The 12,009-nt window shown below is 40.2% G+C and overlaps 1 protein-coding gene across 2 annotated transcripts in view; it reads right to left on the bottom strand.

Annotated features, from left to right (window-relative positions):
- Window positions 1-12,009, bottom strand: part of GALNT1 (polypeptide N-acetylgalactosaminyltransferase 1) — a 71,236-nt gene that overhangs the window by 49,374 nt on the left and 9,853 nt on the right. Inside the window, exon 2 of one of the 2 annotated variants that reach the window (XM_020804927.3) lies at window positions 3,363-3,584. In XM_020804927.3, coding sequence (XP_020660586.1) covers window positions 3,363-3,501 — 139 coding nt within the window. In that variant the 5' untranslated portion in view covers window positions 3,502-3,584. Of the gene's footprint in view, window positions 1-627; window positions 770-3,362; window positions 3,585-12,009 lie in introns of those variants that run through there. The other variant, XM_073003950.2, reaches the window with a different exon arrangement.

Here is a 12,009-nt window from a genome sequence, read left to right as displayed (position 1 = left end):
TCTATGGACCAGAGGATGGTCTTTGTGACTATGCCAGAATACAACCGGACTATGTGGGTATGTCCCTTTCATTGTTCTTGGTGATATGTTGTTTTTGGTCTCTTGATGAGTGGGTGTCTTTGTGTGCCATGCAGTCAGTGTCTGGCTGGCTGCTTTTTTGTCTTTTGTTTTGTTTTGTTTTACTGCCCAGCCCAAGAGAGCCTCTGTTGTGCTGTTTGAGTTGGATTGAACTTATAAATGCTGTTTTCTCTTTTCTAATTTTTTGGTGTTTTCCTGCTTTTCAAATTAGCTGGTGGCTAAGTGAGATATTTTTTGCATGGATCTCATGATTATTTTTCTTTCTCATATATTTTTCCTTGATTTTGGAGTAATTTTTAAGGGTTCTTCAGGGCTTTGGGAGTTGCAGAAAACACAAATGGGAAATCTGAAACAAATGACTGTAAAAGAAGTGTTCTATATCATGAAAGGACTGGTAAATGAAAAATACAAAAATGAGAGAAAATGAAGGACGAGCCCACCAAAAAACAAAAGACATTGGAGAATTTGTACCATGCACATTCCTACTAGAATATCCCTGAATAACAAATGCATTTTTTAACAGATAAACCATTTGTTAAAGATACCTACAGCAAACTTTCCCAATATGCAGTTCTGGATTCAAACACTCATTATCCCTAAACATTGGGCACGATGGCTAGGGCTGTTGGAAGCTAGATTCCACAACACTTTGAGGGCACCACAAGGGGAAGGCTGCTCCACACTAATTTATTTTTCATTTATTCTGTCTATATTATGCATTTATCCCAGGATGACTTGGAAGAAAACAACAAAATACAATTAAAAGAAAAAAAAGGAACAAAAGCATACAAATTCCAGAACAAAATTTAAAAACAAATCAGTAAACGAATAATGCAACACCCATTCAATTAAAAGCACCTTCTAAGCATGTAAGGTCAGCAACCAAAAGCCTGGTTGAATACCCAAGGAGTTTTTCAAAGCAGGGTGGATTAAAATTGATGATTTAAAAAAAATGAAAATGAGATTTAAATTATTAAAATTTGAATCAATGTTTTAATTTAAATAACATTTATTTTAATGAAATGCTTTTAGAGGAAAAATTATTTAAAGGTGATGATAGATATTTTTCAAAGGTTATTCAGCATGAAATAGAACTTAGTTATGTGGCATGAAGCTGTATATTCTTGCAATGTTTACATTTTTGGTAAACCAATTCAATTAATCCAGATTATCCGAACAGAGATAACATGCACTATTTCTCAAGAAAAATGGTATAAAATGAACAAAGTTCAGGAAAAGACATTAATCCCATTGTTTTTCTACATATCTATATACAAACAATGAACACACTGATGTTTAAGCAAATACAAGAGTATTATGCTATATAAAGTTATTGTTTTAGTTAACTAAACAATTTAACTAAAGTAAACTAAAAGGATTGAAATAGTTATTCAAATGAATGATTAACCTATTAAACTTAAATCTGTTCTGATACAGATGTTTTACAAATCTGACAGGTTATTATTCTAAATATGAAATCTTCATCTGGTTGCAAATATTAAAGATTGTAACTACCAGCAAGAATGTGTCTTTACATTTAAAAATCCTAATCAAGTCTTACTAATGATTTAAATCAAGTCATTTTAAATCATGAATGTCTTTTGAAATAATATACAGCCTTCAACAACTCCCATAAAAACAATCCTCTCATTTGCTATTAGTATATGAACTGAAATTTAGAACATTTTCCAAAGGGCTGATTATCTGACAGTGTCCCTGTATTTAAAACTTTTCAGAAAAATACAACAAAATAGAAAATAGCATATTTTAGCTGCTTTGGTTTTACATCAGTTGGGTTTTTATGTTATTTTACTTCATTTCATTTTGATACTCTTCATATTGCCTACACTGCTGCACTATTCGGTTTTACTGGTATTTTATTTGTAAGTTGTTATAATACTGTATTGTGCATCACTATAAACCAGAGGTTCCCAACCCATGGTTCGCGGCCTATCCAGGACCGGGCTGCGGACACAGATCTCCCACTCCCCCACGAGCATGTTCTGCCCCCTGCGCGCACTATGTGCACATGTGTGGGAGCAGGTCCCCTGAACATGACATGCGGATACGTGAGTGAGAGCTCCGCCCGCCTGTGGGTGCACCACACACACACCAACCGGTCCACAGTTGGGAAAAGGTTGGGGACTGCTGCTATAAACTATCTTCAGAAGGTGATTTGAAAGCAGGAATACAATATTTTACTATCAAAACTGTGCTACAGAATAGAAAATAAAGCTGACAAATTTTCACTTATAAATATAACATGTATTTATCTGTAAACTGAAACTGTACTACTGAAGGCAGCAATTAAATACTAAGATATTTCTTTCTCTCTCTCTCTCTCTCATAAAATCCACCACCAATCTCAATCTTTAATTGCAGCTATGTTACTAGTCAAACTGAACAACAGTTTCATTATCCAGGCACAGGTAAGTAACATAATGATGGCACATTTTAAATATATATCAAGTACTAGTAGAGTTTGCATTTCAAACAACGTTCTTTAACAATCTGTGGCTAGTATTTTTCATTGTATCAGTCAGTACAGATGCAGTTGCTTCACCTATGGAGCAGCCAGTATCAACATATTTCACATCAAGAGTATATTGTATGTCTTAGTACACAGCTGAATATTACAAACAGCTAGCATATGTAATCCAAAAATTTAATGTCAACTGATGATTGTTAAGATTCACATCTAGAATGATTTACGGCATCACTTGAATTTCTGGCTGAACAATTTAAGGTTCCAGCGGAGGTAGCATCAATTAGAAGGAGATGCACCTGCCAATTTTCATAATTTATTTATTTAATTTATTTAAAATATTTCTATCCTGCCTTTCTCCTTTAAAAGAATCCAAAGCTGCTTGGGTCAATAAGATCTGGGCAAGAGCAAGGTGGCAGGTTTTCAATTTTCCCCTAGAGTGGGTTATTTATTAAATACATTGCAGTGAACTTACACTTAGAACCCAGCTCAACTGCGGAATCAACACAGATTGTAGTTGTGAATTGCAGCCCTTCCTTGCTAACAACTTTTTCAAATGAAATACAGTCATAATCTGGTATCTGGTCCACCAATGTAGTTCTGGCCCTAGGAACAAATTTTTTGCCTGTCAATCTCCTACTGATTTAGTGACCTTAAACTAATGATTATTTTGTTTATTTTATGAAGCACAACTTCAACCACATCTGGCCTGAATCAAATTTTTTCCTACTCATTGAAAGTTACAATGTCTGTATTCTCAAAAAAAAAACCCAAAAAAACAAAACATATATATACTCACCATCACCAGGTGGAAGACCTCGCTCTTTCTTTTCATCACATTTGTTGCATTCGCTGAAGTAAAGTAGCAAAAACATGTCCAAAAGGACCCAAACCAGTGAGGTGGCAAGAACCACCTTGCAATATGCAAATTTTCTCATGGCACTGAGACTTCAGTGTACACTTATTTTTGTATTTGATTTAACAGTCCACTAATCCCATTTCAGATGACCATGTTCTTTACCTAGAGAGGGAAACACATTTTAAAAATTAGGTACTTTACTGAAAACACAAAATAAAGAATTGCAGTAAATGTGCCACAATACTTTTTGTTTGCTTACTTTGTTGCTGCTTGATGCAATGGCATTCTACGGAATCAAGTGAACAGAACATGCCATTCTCTTGACAAAGCTTCGCCTAAATCAGCATGGGCTGTGTTTTCATTAAATATAATTGAAATCTGCCTTTTTATAATCTCAAAATTATCCAAACATCATAACCCTCAGTGAAAATTTAGGCATAAATTACCTACATCTATTTACTTTCCAAGATAGCCATCTGATATACTGCATTATATTTACAGTATTATCAATTGAGCCTTCTCTGTCATTTCCTAATATGAGGAAGTCTGATTTCCTAATATCTTCACTATTTCCCACTTACCTAAAAATACTAAAAGAATCTTCCAAGATCTTAATAAACCTCTAGAATAAGTACAGTTAAGAAATGTGCAAATATATAATAATTTCCCAAATCAAAACATTTCATCTAAATAATCTCACAATCTTGGATTACGCATTCAAGTCAAAATTTAGAGCAAGTAGGTCCCAAACATACGCAATGTGGTGAGAACTGCATCTTGAATGAATATAATCTGAGAACTAACAAAATAGTCCAGAGCTGTATTACCTTATTACTTACATTTACAACATAAAATATTATTAGAGATACAACACAGATTGAGAGTGTATTGTATTTCAAAGCTAAAAATCATTCAACCTACATGGTTAACCGTTAATCTCCTCCTAAATCTGTCCCAAAACTGATGAAATGTACTTCATTTGTGAGGATTCCAAGCTGAGGTATATTCTCCAGTCTACGTTCCTTGGCCAAAGACGGATCTCATAAGGTAAGTGTGCTATCCCTAAGCTACATGGAACAGGGAATGGGGGGATAGTATTTATTATTATTGCCTATTTTCCATGCAAAAATAGTACTGAAGTGAAATGATACATGATTTAATTTCCACAAACTCAGAACACACTTGATTTACATAGATTCATGTTGCTTATTATAGACTTGAATACTCATCTCATGAAAATTTTCATTCTCTTTCTCTGCTTATAATTCTTTCATTCTCTCTCTCTGCTTCTATGGGCAAATCAACTCTCTAATAAGGGATGGCAGGAGGCGGAAGGACGAGCTTTGCTGCAAGGTCGAAGAGTGGCTTGCAGACCACAAGCTCCAGAGTGATAGGAAGGGAATGCAGAGCTCACAGCAACAATGGAAGGTGAGTGGGCGGTCCAGTCCCAGAAGGCTGGACCCTTGTTATGTCCACCTGTGCAGGGGTATTCATGTTCATATATAAATACAAATACCTCCATCTCTACTCTCTACTATACTGCAAAAACCTGGACATTGTGAAGACCATTGAGTCTGAATATCACTGATCCCCTTAAGGCAGGAAAAGACAACTGTGACATTCCAAACTTTTTGGAGTGCTCATCAGGATGGAAGAGAGCTTTATGCCTAAAACAAAAGGACATAGTTACCCACTTCTGCCTTAAGATAAAAAGCTGACAAGTACTGGAATAAAAAATGACAGTGACTCCAATCCAGTATACTAACTCATTAACCCAGATCAATAAAGTTTCAAGGGTTGGAGTGTCAGAAGAACTATTATCCTGTATTTACCTGCAACCCTTAAAAAAGAGGATTCTACATAATAGCAGCTTTTTAAAATCATATGCACTTCCACAAGTTGAAGCAATTAATTTTTGTAAATTCCTCTTTCTTACTCAAATCTCCAACATCTTCTGCAGAGATGATTCCAAGGACTGGGAATCCTCCAGAAAAGGAGGAGATATGGTGCAAAAGCTATGAGGCAGTCAGTCAATCCCACTGGCAAAATATACTAATCTACTTCAGCATGCTTATTTGACTTACATTTATTAAACAAAAACATTTAGCCCCTAAAAAGTCCTACAAGCCCAATAGAGTGGTGCCTCGCTTAGCGATGTTAATCCGTGCAGCAAAAATCACTGCTAAGCAATTTCATTGCTAAGCGATATTAAAAAGCCCATAGAAACGCATTAAAACGCCATTAATGTGTTCCTATAGGCTTAAAAACTAACCTCAAGCAAAAATCCTCCATAGGGGCGGCCATTTTCGGTGCCTCTAAAGCGAGGCAACACAGCGGGCAGCCACTTAGTTTACCCGGCAGCCATTTTGGAACTGCCAATCAGCTGTGCGAAAATGGGGGCTTTGCGATGATCGCTTCCCTGCGATCATCGCAAAGCGAATTTTCCCCATAGGGAACATCGCAAAGCGATTGCTTTTGCGATCGCAAAACATCGTTGCAAAGCGATTTCTTTGTTAAACTGAGCGATCGCTATGCAAGGCACCAGTTTTCATTAAGTACCTGAACTGCAATATTTCATATAGTGATTAACATGACATAAAAACTTGGGAGACTTTGACTGACATCCCCACTCAGCTGTGGGCTCCACTGAGTCACCTTCAAGCCAGTTTGTCTCTTTTGGAAGCCTGCATTTCTGCTTTCTGTTCTAACACACATCAATGGGCCACACAGAATCTTAGCTGGAGAGTCTGTGTAGTATAGCAGTTGGAGACTCACAAAATTAAATATATTTTCCAAACTCAAGGAAAGCAGATTCTGCTCTGTAGGCCTGCGTAAAGTACAGAAACAACTGTAGTTTTAGTTATGGCTTTGATTTGTCCTGAACAGCAAAATGTACATAAGTTCATGTTAATTTGGATTATCACACACATCAGTGGGATGTCTCATTGTGAGTCAGATGGCCGTCCCTCCTCAACAGCAAAACAAAGGAAGAAAACCCCAAGCCCGCACCAGAGTCAACAGAGAAATCTCAGCAGGAGGCAAAGATAGAGGAATTAACAGAAGAGATAGAGAATAAAGATGGAGGAGGTTCAGGGAGAAAGGCAGGAAAGGTGAGGAAAAAGAGGGTGGAGTTTGAAGTGGGATCAGGAGAGGTAGAGAGAAAAGAGGATCAGATACTACTAGGCTGGGAGTGGGTGTGGATGCAGGATCCATGGACTGGACTATGGGAAAGATTAAGGGTTCCTAGAGAAGAGTCAGATTATAGAAGGAGATCCGATGTAACAGAGTTCTTCGGAGCCCGGGGGAGCCATCGTAGTGAAGGTGGGAAAGAGACAAGGAGGCTCTTCATCGGTTTCAATATCAACTAGTTTATTAGTCACACAATTTAATTCCACAGGATCAAATGGGTCCTGTAAATAACTGTCATTCAACAAATGATAACGTTTAGGTCGAGGACCCCACATTCCCGTCGCCTGACCTAAAAGGGTGCCGGCCCAAACTTCTCTCGATCTGTCATGGGACGGAGGGGAGCACTCCTCACTGCACACACCGTGCCGCAACATGGATGCCTTGCCCAGTCTCCCTCGGGAGGTTTCTTCTGGCACTCAGGACCGGGCCGAATCACCCTCCGTCCCCCCCCCAGGAGGTTCCGGGGATATACCGACACTGTCCATTCCAGAGGTTATATCCACTTCCCCCGCACCCCCGTCGCAATGGGATCCGGAAGCAAACCTCTTCCGGTCGCTAGATTAGGGAAACCTTCTGCAAGCTGTGGCGAGGCTCCGATCCCAAGCATAGGCTCTGTCTGGACCCCTCGGTCTCTTGTTCTCTCTGGGTTGACATTCGTCCAAAGGTTGAAAACACGCGTGCTATCTGTCCCTTTTATCTCTTCCCACAAGATGAGATCCAGCTCCTCCCCCTCCTAATCTACCAGGCACACCTCCTCTGGTCTTGTCATGATTGGCTCTGCCTGCTCTATTTCCACCAATATTCCCTCTCTACACCCACTTTCCACTTTCGCTTCTCTTGTCGCTGAGGACGGTGCACTCTCAGCTCTTCCTTCACATCCGAGATCCCACCTAGACCCTCGTATTGGGGAGAGGTGGAGGTGAGAGAGTGGAGAAGACTGAGAGAGGAGAAAGAACATGTAGAGAGGGAAAGGAGAAAGGCTATAATGGAGAGTAAGGGAGATGAAGAGAAGGAGTTACAGGGAGGATTCTGGGAGTCGAGACCCCGATGGAAGGATCGTGTGGGATGACAACATGGACGAGGAGACCGTGCCCCTGTTGGATGACCTGAGGGGGCAGACCATAAGAGACTGATTCTCCCCTGTTTTACCAGGACCTTGGAACAATAGTTTTGGAAACCGGTTCCTGTCTGAAGAATGGAAACCCCTTCCGGACCCGCTGACAGAAGGAGAGAAACTTCACAATCATGTTCAAGACACTTGTTTATTTTTAAACACATCAATAAATCTTTCACCGGTTTCCAACAAAAAACATCTGATTTCTTTGAGTCAAAGATGTAGCCAAAGATCGAACCCTCACACTCATCCCTATTTATCAATTAAGAAAATATATATGCACGTACAGACACATTTATAGGAGCTACTCAAATAAAAAATATTAACCTTCTAACAGCTACAGCCCAACTAGAGTTCTGATTTAAGCCTTGCCCATGAATGAAGGATGATTTAGTGGTCTTGAACAACCCGGAAAACTTCCAGCTTGTCAAATATTACATTGGCATTTATACACATTTAATTATTGCATTAAATGTTTTTTAAGAAACTGAACTTCTGTCTTAGAAATTATCCAGAATATTTTCCAGCCCACATCACTTGGTCCTTCCAAAAACAGCAAAAGTCCTTCCTCCTAAGAAAGAACCAGCATGGATACATCTCAAATACAGTGGTGCCTCGCTTAACAAGTGCCTCGCTCAACGATGAATTTGCATAACGATGGCCTTTGCTGGAAATTTTGCCGCCTCACCTAACAATGTTTCCTATGGGGGATTTTCGCATAACGATGTTTGGGACCTTGTTTCACTTAACGATGACAGTTTTAGGTCCCCTGTTTCGCTTAACGTTTTTTTTTGACAGCCCTGTTTTCACTATTTCAAAAATATTCTAAAATGTTTAAAATGCTTGGAATCATTACTGCACCTAATAAAACCTTCGTTAAAGTAATTTGGCTTCGTTCTGAGTCTTTTTGAATTTTTGGTGATTTTTTTTCACCATTGAAATGTATTGAATAGGCTCCTATTGGAACAGATTAACCGGTTTTCAATGCATTCCTATGGGAAATGGTGTTTCGCTTAACGATGTTTTCACATAACGATGTTTTTAATGGAACCAATTAACATCGTTATGTGAGGCACCACTATATTATAAGAAATGTACCCAACTAGAATTGAAAGATGTGCATTGTGACTAAATAAACACAAAAGTGAATGAATTCTGCATTTTCATATGCTGTCAATCCTAACAATCTGCCATGCAACTCTTTAAACAGTAGTGGCTTCAAAATGTTTAATGCAGACTGTTTGGGAAAACTGTATAGTGCAATGAGGTAGGTGGTTTCAAGAAGAGGGGGAATAAAAAAGAACTATGACTCTAGAGTTGTGGAACAGGTATCAGAGTGTGGGACAGATAGAGCCAGGAAAGAATACCAGAAGCAGGTCTGAGAACAAAGAAAAACTTGAATAATATTTGAAGCAGTATGTTGGAGATAAGGTGCACAACAGAAAAATAAACCTGGATAGCTAAACTCAAAGGCATTTACAAGTTTGAAAACAAATGGCAATGACTCCAGACAGACATGAAAGGAATAAACAAAATGGGGACCAGTAGTTGGAGTCTGGGGAATTAAAAGAAATCTTGATGACATTCCTGGTTACCTCAACAAATTAAAGCTAGCCAACAAACCATGACAAAAGTCACACTCCTCAGGAACAGGTACAGAATGATAAAGGGTACCATAAGGGATGCTTTAAACTACTGATTTTTCAGAAATAGACTATGTTTTCAGCAGGACAGGCTGATTTAAATTTTTTATTTATTTTATTTATATCCCGCTTATCTGGTCGGTTAAGACCACTCTAGGTGGCTAACAACATATAATAACACAATAAATATATATATATATAAAGCAATTTTTACATTGTAGAAACATTTAAACAAGAAGGGAACTAATGGTAGGAAAGAGAGAGAAGAGGACATCAGGAATTGTCTGGAGGGAAGGCCTGCTGAAACATCCATGTTTTTAATTGATTTTTAAAGATACCCAGTGAGGGAGCCGCACGAATCTCAGGAGGTATGTTGTTCCAGAGGCGAGGAGCCACTGCCGAGAAGGCCCGATTTCTTGTCTTTTCCTTCCGGGCCTCCCTCGGCGTTAGGCTCCTCAACCTGACCTCCTGGCTCGCACGAGTGACACGGGTAGATCTTGGTGGGAGTAGGCGTTCCGCCAAGTATCGAGGCCCTAAACCGTTTAGGACTTTGCACGTAAGCATCAACACTTTGAAGTCGATGCGGAACCAGATGGGCAGCCAATGCAATGCGGCCAGAGTGGGTGAGATATGTTGATATTTTTTCACTCCACTAAGTAGTCTGGCTGCCGCATTCTGCACCACCTGTAGTTTCCGCAACAGCCTCACAGGCAGCCCCACGTAGAGTGCATTGCAGTGGTCTAATCTTGAGATTACGAGTGCATGCACCAAGGTAGTGAGCGCCCCAACATCAAGGTAGGAACGCAGCTGGGCTATCCGCCTAAGATGAAAGAAGGCGGTACGGACCACCGACGCCACCTGAGATTCCATAGTGAGCGCCGGGTCCAGATGGATCCTCAAGCTGTGGACCCTGTCCCTGGCAGGCAGAGTCACCCCCCCAAAAGAGAGGGAGTTTCCCAAATCCCCAATTGTGGGGGCGCCTACCCTCAGTACCTCCGTCTTGTCCGGGTTCAGCCTCAGCCCGTTCTCCTGCATCCACTGCAGTACAGTCCCCAGGCAGCGCTGAAGGGACAGAACGGCATCTCCTGCGGTTGGTGAAAAGGAGATGTAGAGCTGAGTGTCATTGGCATATTGATGACACAAGGCTCCACACCCCCTGATGACCCCACCCAGCGGCCTCATGTAGATGTTAAACAGCTTTGGGGAGTTAATCGACCCCTGTGGAACCCCACAATTGAGGCTCCACGGGGCCGAGACACTCTCCCCAAGCTGCACTCTCTGGGGGCGGTCCTCCAAGAAGAAACCGAGCCAGGCCAGTGCCAGCCACCCATGAGTTTCCATGGCATAACCAGGGAATCAAACTCAGGTCTCCCAAGTACTTATCCACTATACCACACTGGGTACAGTTTACACTAAATACTGGAGAGAGAGAAAAAGTTGATTCCCTCTCCTGCTCACCAGCTATCATACAGCAGTCTCTTCCTGAGAGGTCTTCAAGCCTCCAAAAGAAAATTTACGTATTAGTATAAGTGCTAATATGACATCAACCAAAAACTGAAAAGTTAAACTACATGTATCTTATACAGTGGTGCCTCGCTTAACGATTGCCTCACTTGACGAGGAAATCGCTGTACGATTGGTTTTTTGTGATCGCTTTTGCGATCGCAAAATGATGGTTTAAATGGGTTTTTTTTTTCGTTTGACGATGATTGGTTCCCTACTTCGGGAACCGACTTTCGCTTTACGACAATCAGCAAACAGCTGATTGTCAGGTTTCAAAATGGCCACTGGCTGAAGAAAATGGCCCCCGCTGTTTTCTAGGATGGATTCCTCGCTTTACAGGCACCGATAATGGCCACCGTATGGAGAATCTTCACTGGACGAGCAGGTATTCAGCCCATTGGAATGCCCATTGAACGGTTTTCAATGCGTTTCAATGGGTTTTTTGTTTGATGTTTTCGCTCTACAGCGATTTCGCTGGAACGAATTAACATCGTCAAGCGAGGCACCACTGTATAATATTGCCATGGATGAGCTTCCCTAAACAAAAGTATATTTTAAAACCAACACAAGATCTGTTCTCTACAGTGATCACAGCTATGGAAAGTAAGCATTTTAAATGTAATGTAGAGAAAGATGTCTCCTTCTGAAGTTACCATTCACAAAAGTATTTGAAATACATTTCACTTTAACAATGAACAGTGAATAATGTTTGTTACTTCAGTTTACCTAATGTATAAATGTGACCTACAGTTTTGCTAATGTAAGACAAGTATGTTGCATTTTCTTCTTTTTACTATATGCCAGGAGATCTGTAAAATCACAGACATACTACAGAAAGATATTTTCAATAGGGAATGTCTCCATCTCTTTTCTACTGGGACTTGCGCTACCCTTCAATCAAATTCTTAGAGCACTCTATAAAACCTGGAAACAAACTAGCTTAAATCTTAAGGCTAGTTAACATAAGAAATACCAAGGAAGAAAATGTTCCGATGCCCTCAACCTTTCAGCAGTTCTAACACGCCATACACCATCGTCGTCTAGTCATCTAGTCGTGTCCGACTCTTCGTGACCCCATGGACCGGAGCACGCCAGGCCCTCCTATCTTCTACTGCCTCCTGGAGTTGTGTCAAATTCA

This window comes from Pogona vitticeps, chromosome 6, assembly GCF_051106095.1.
Source record: "Pogona vitticeps strain Pit_001003342236 chromosome 6, PviZW2.1, whole genome shotgun sequence".
NCBI lineage: Eukaryota > Metazoa > Chordata > Lepidosauria > Squamata > Agamidae > Pogona > Pogona vitticeps.
The sequence above is the reverse complement of the archived record's forward strand: the minus strand, read 5'-3'. Positions and strand labels throughout refer to the sequence as shown.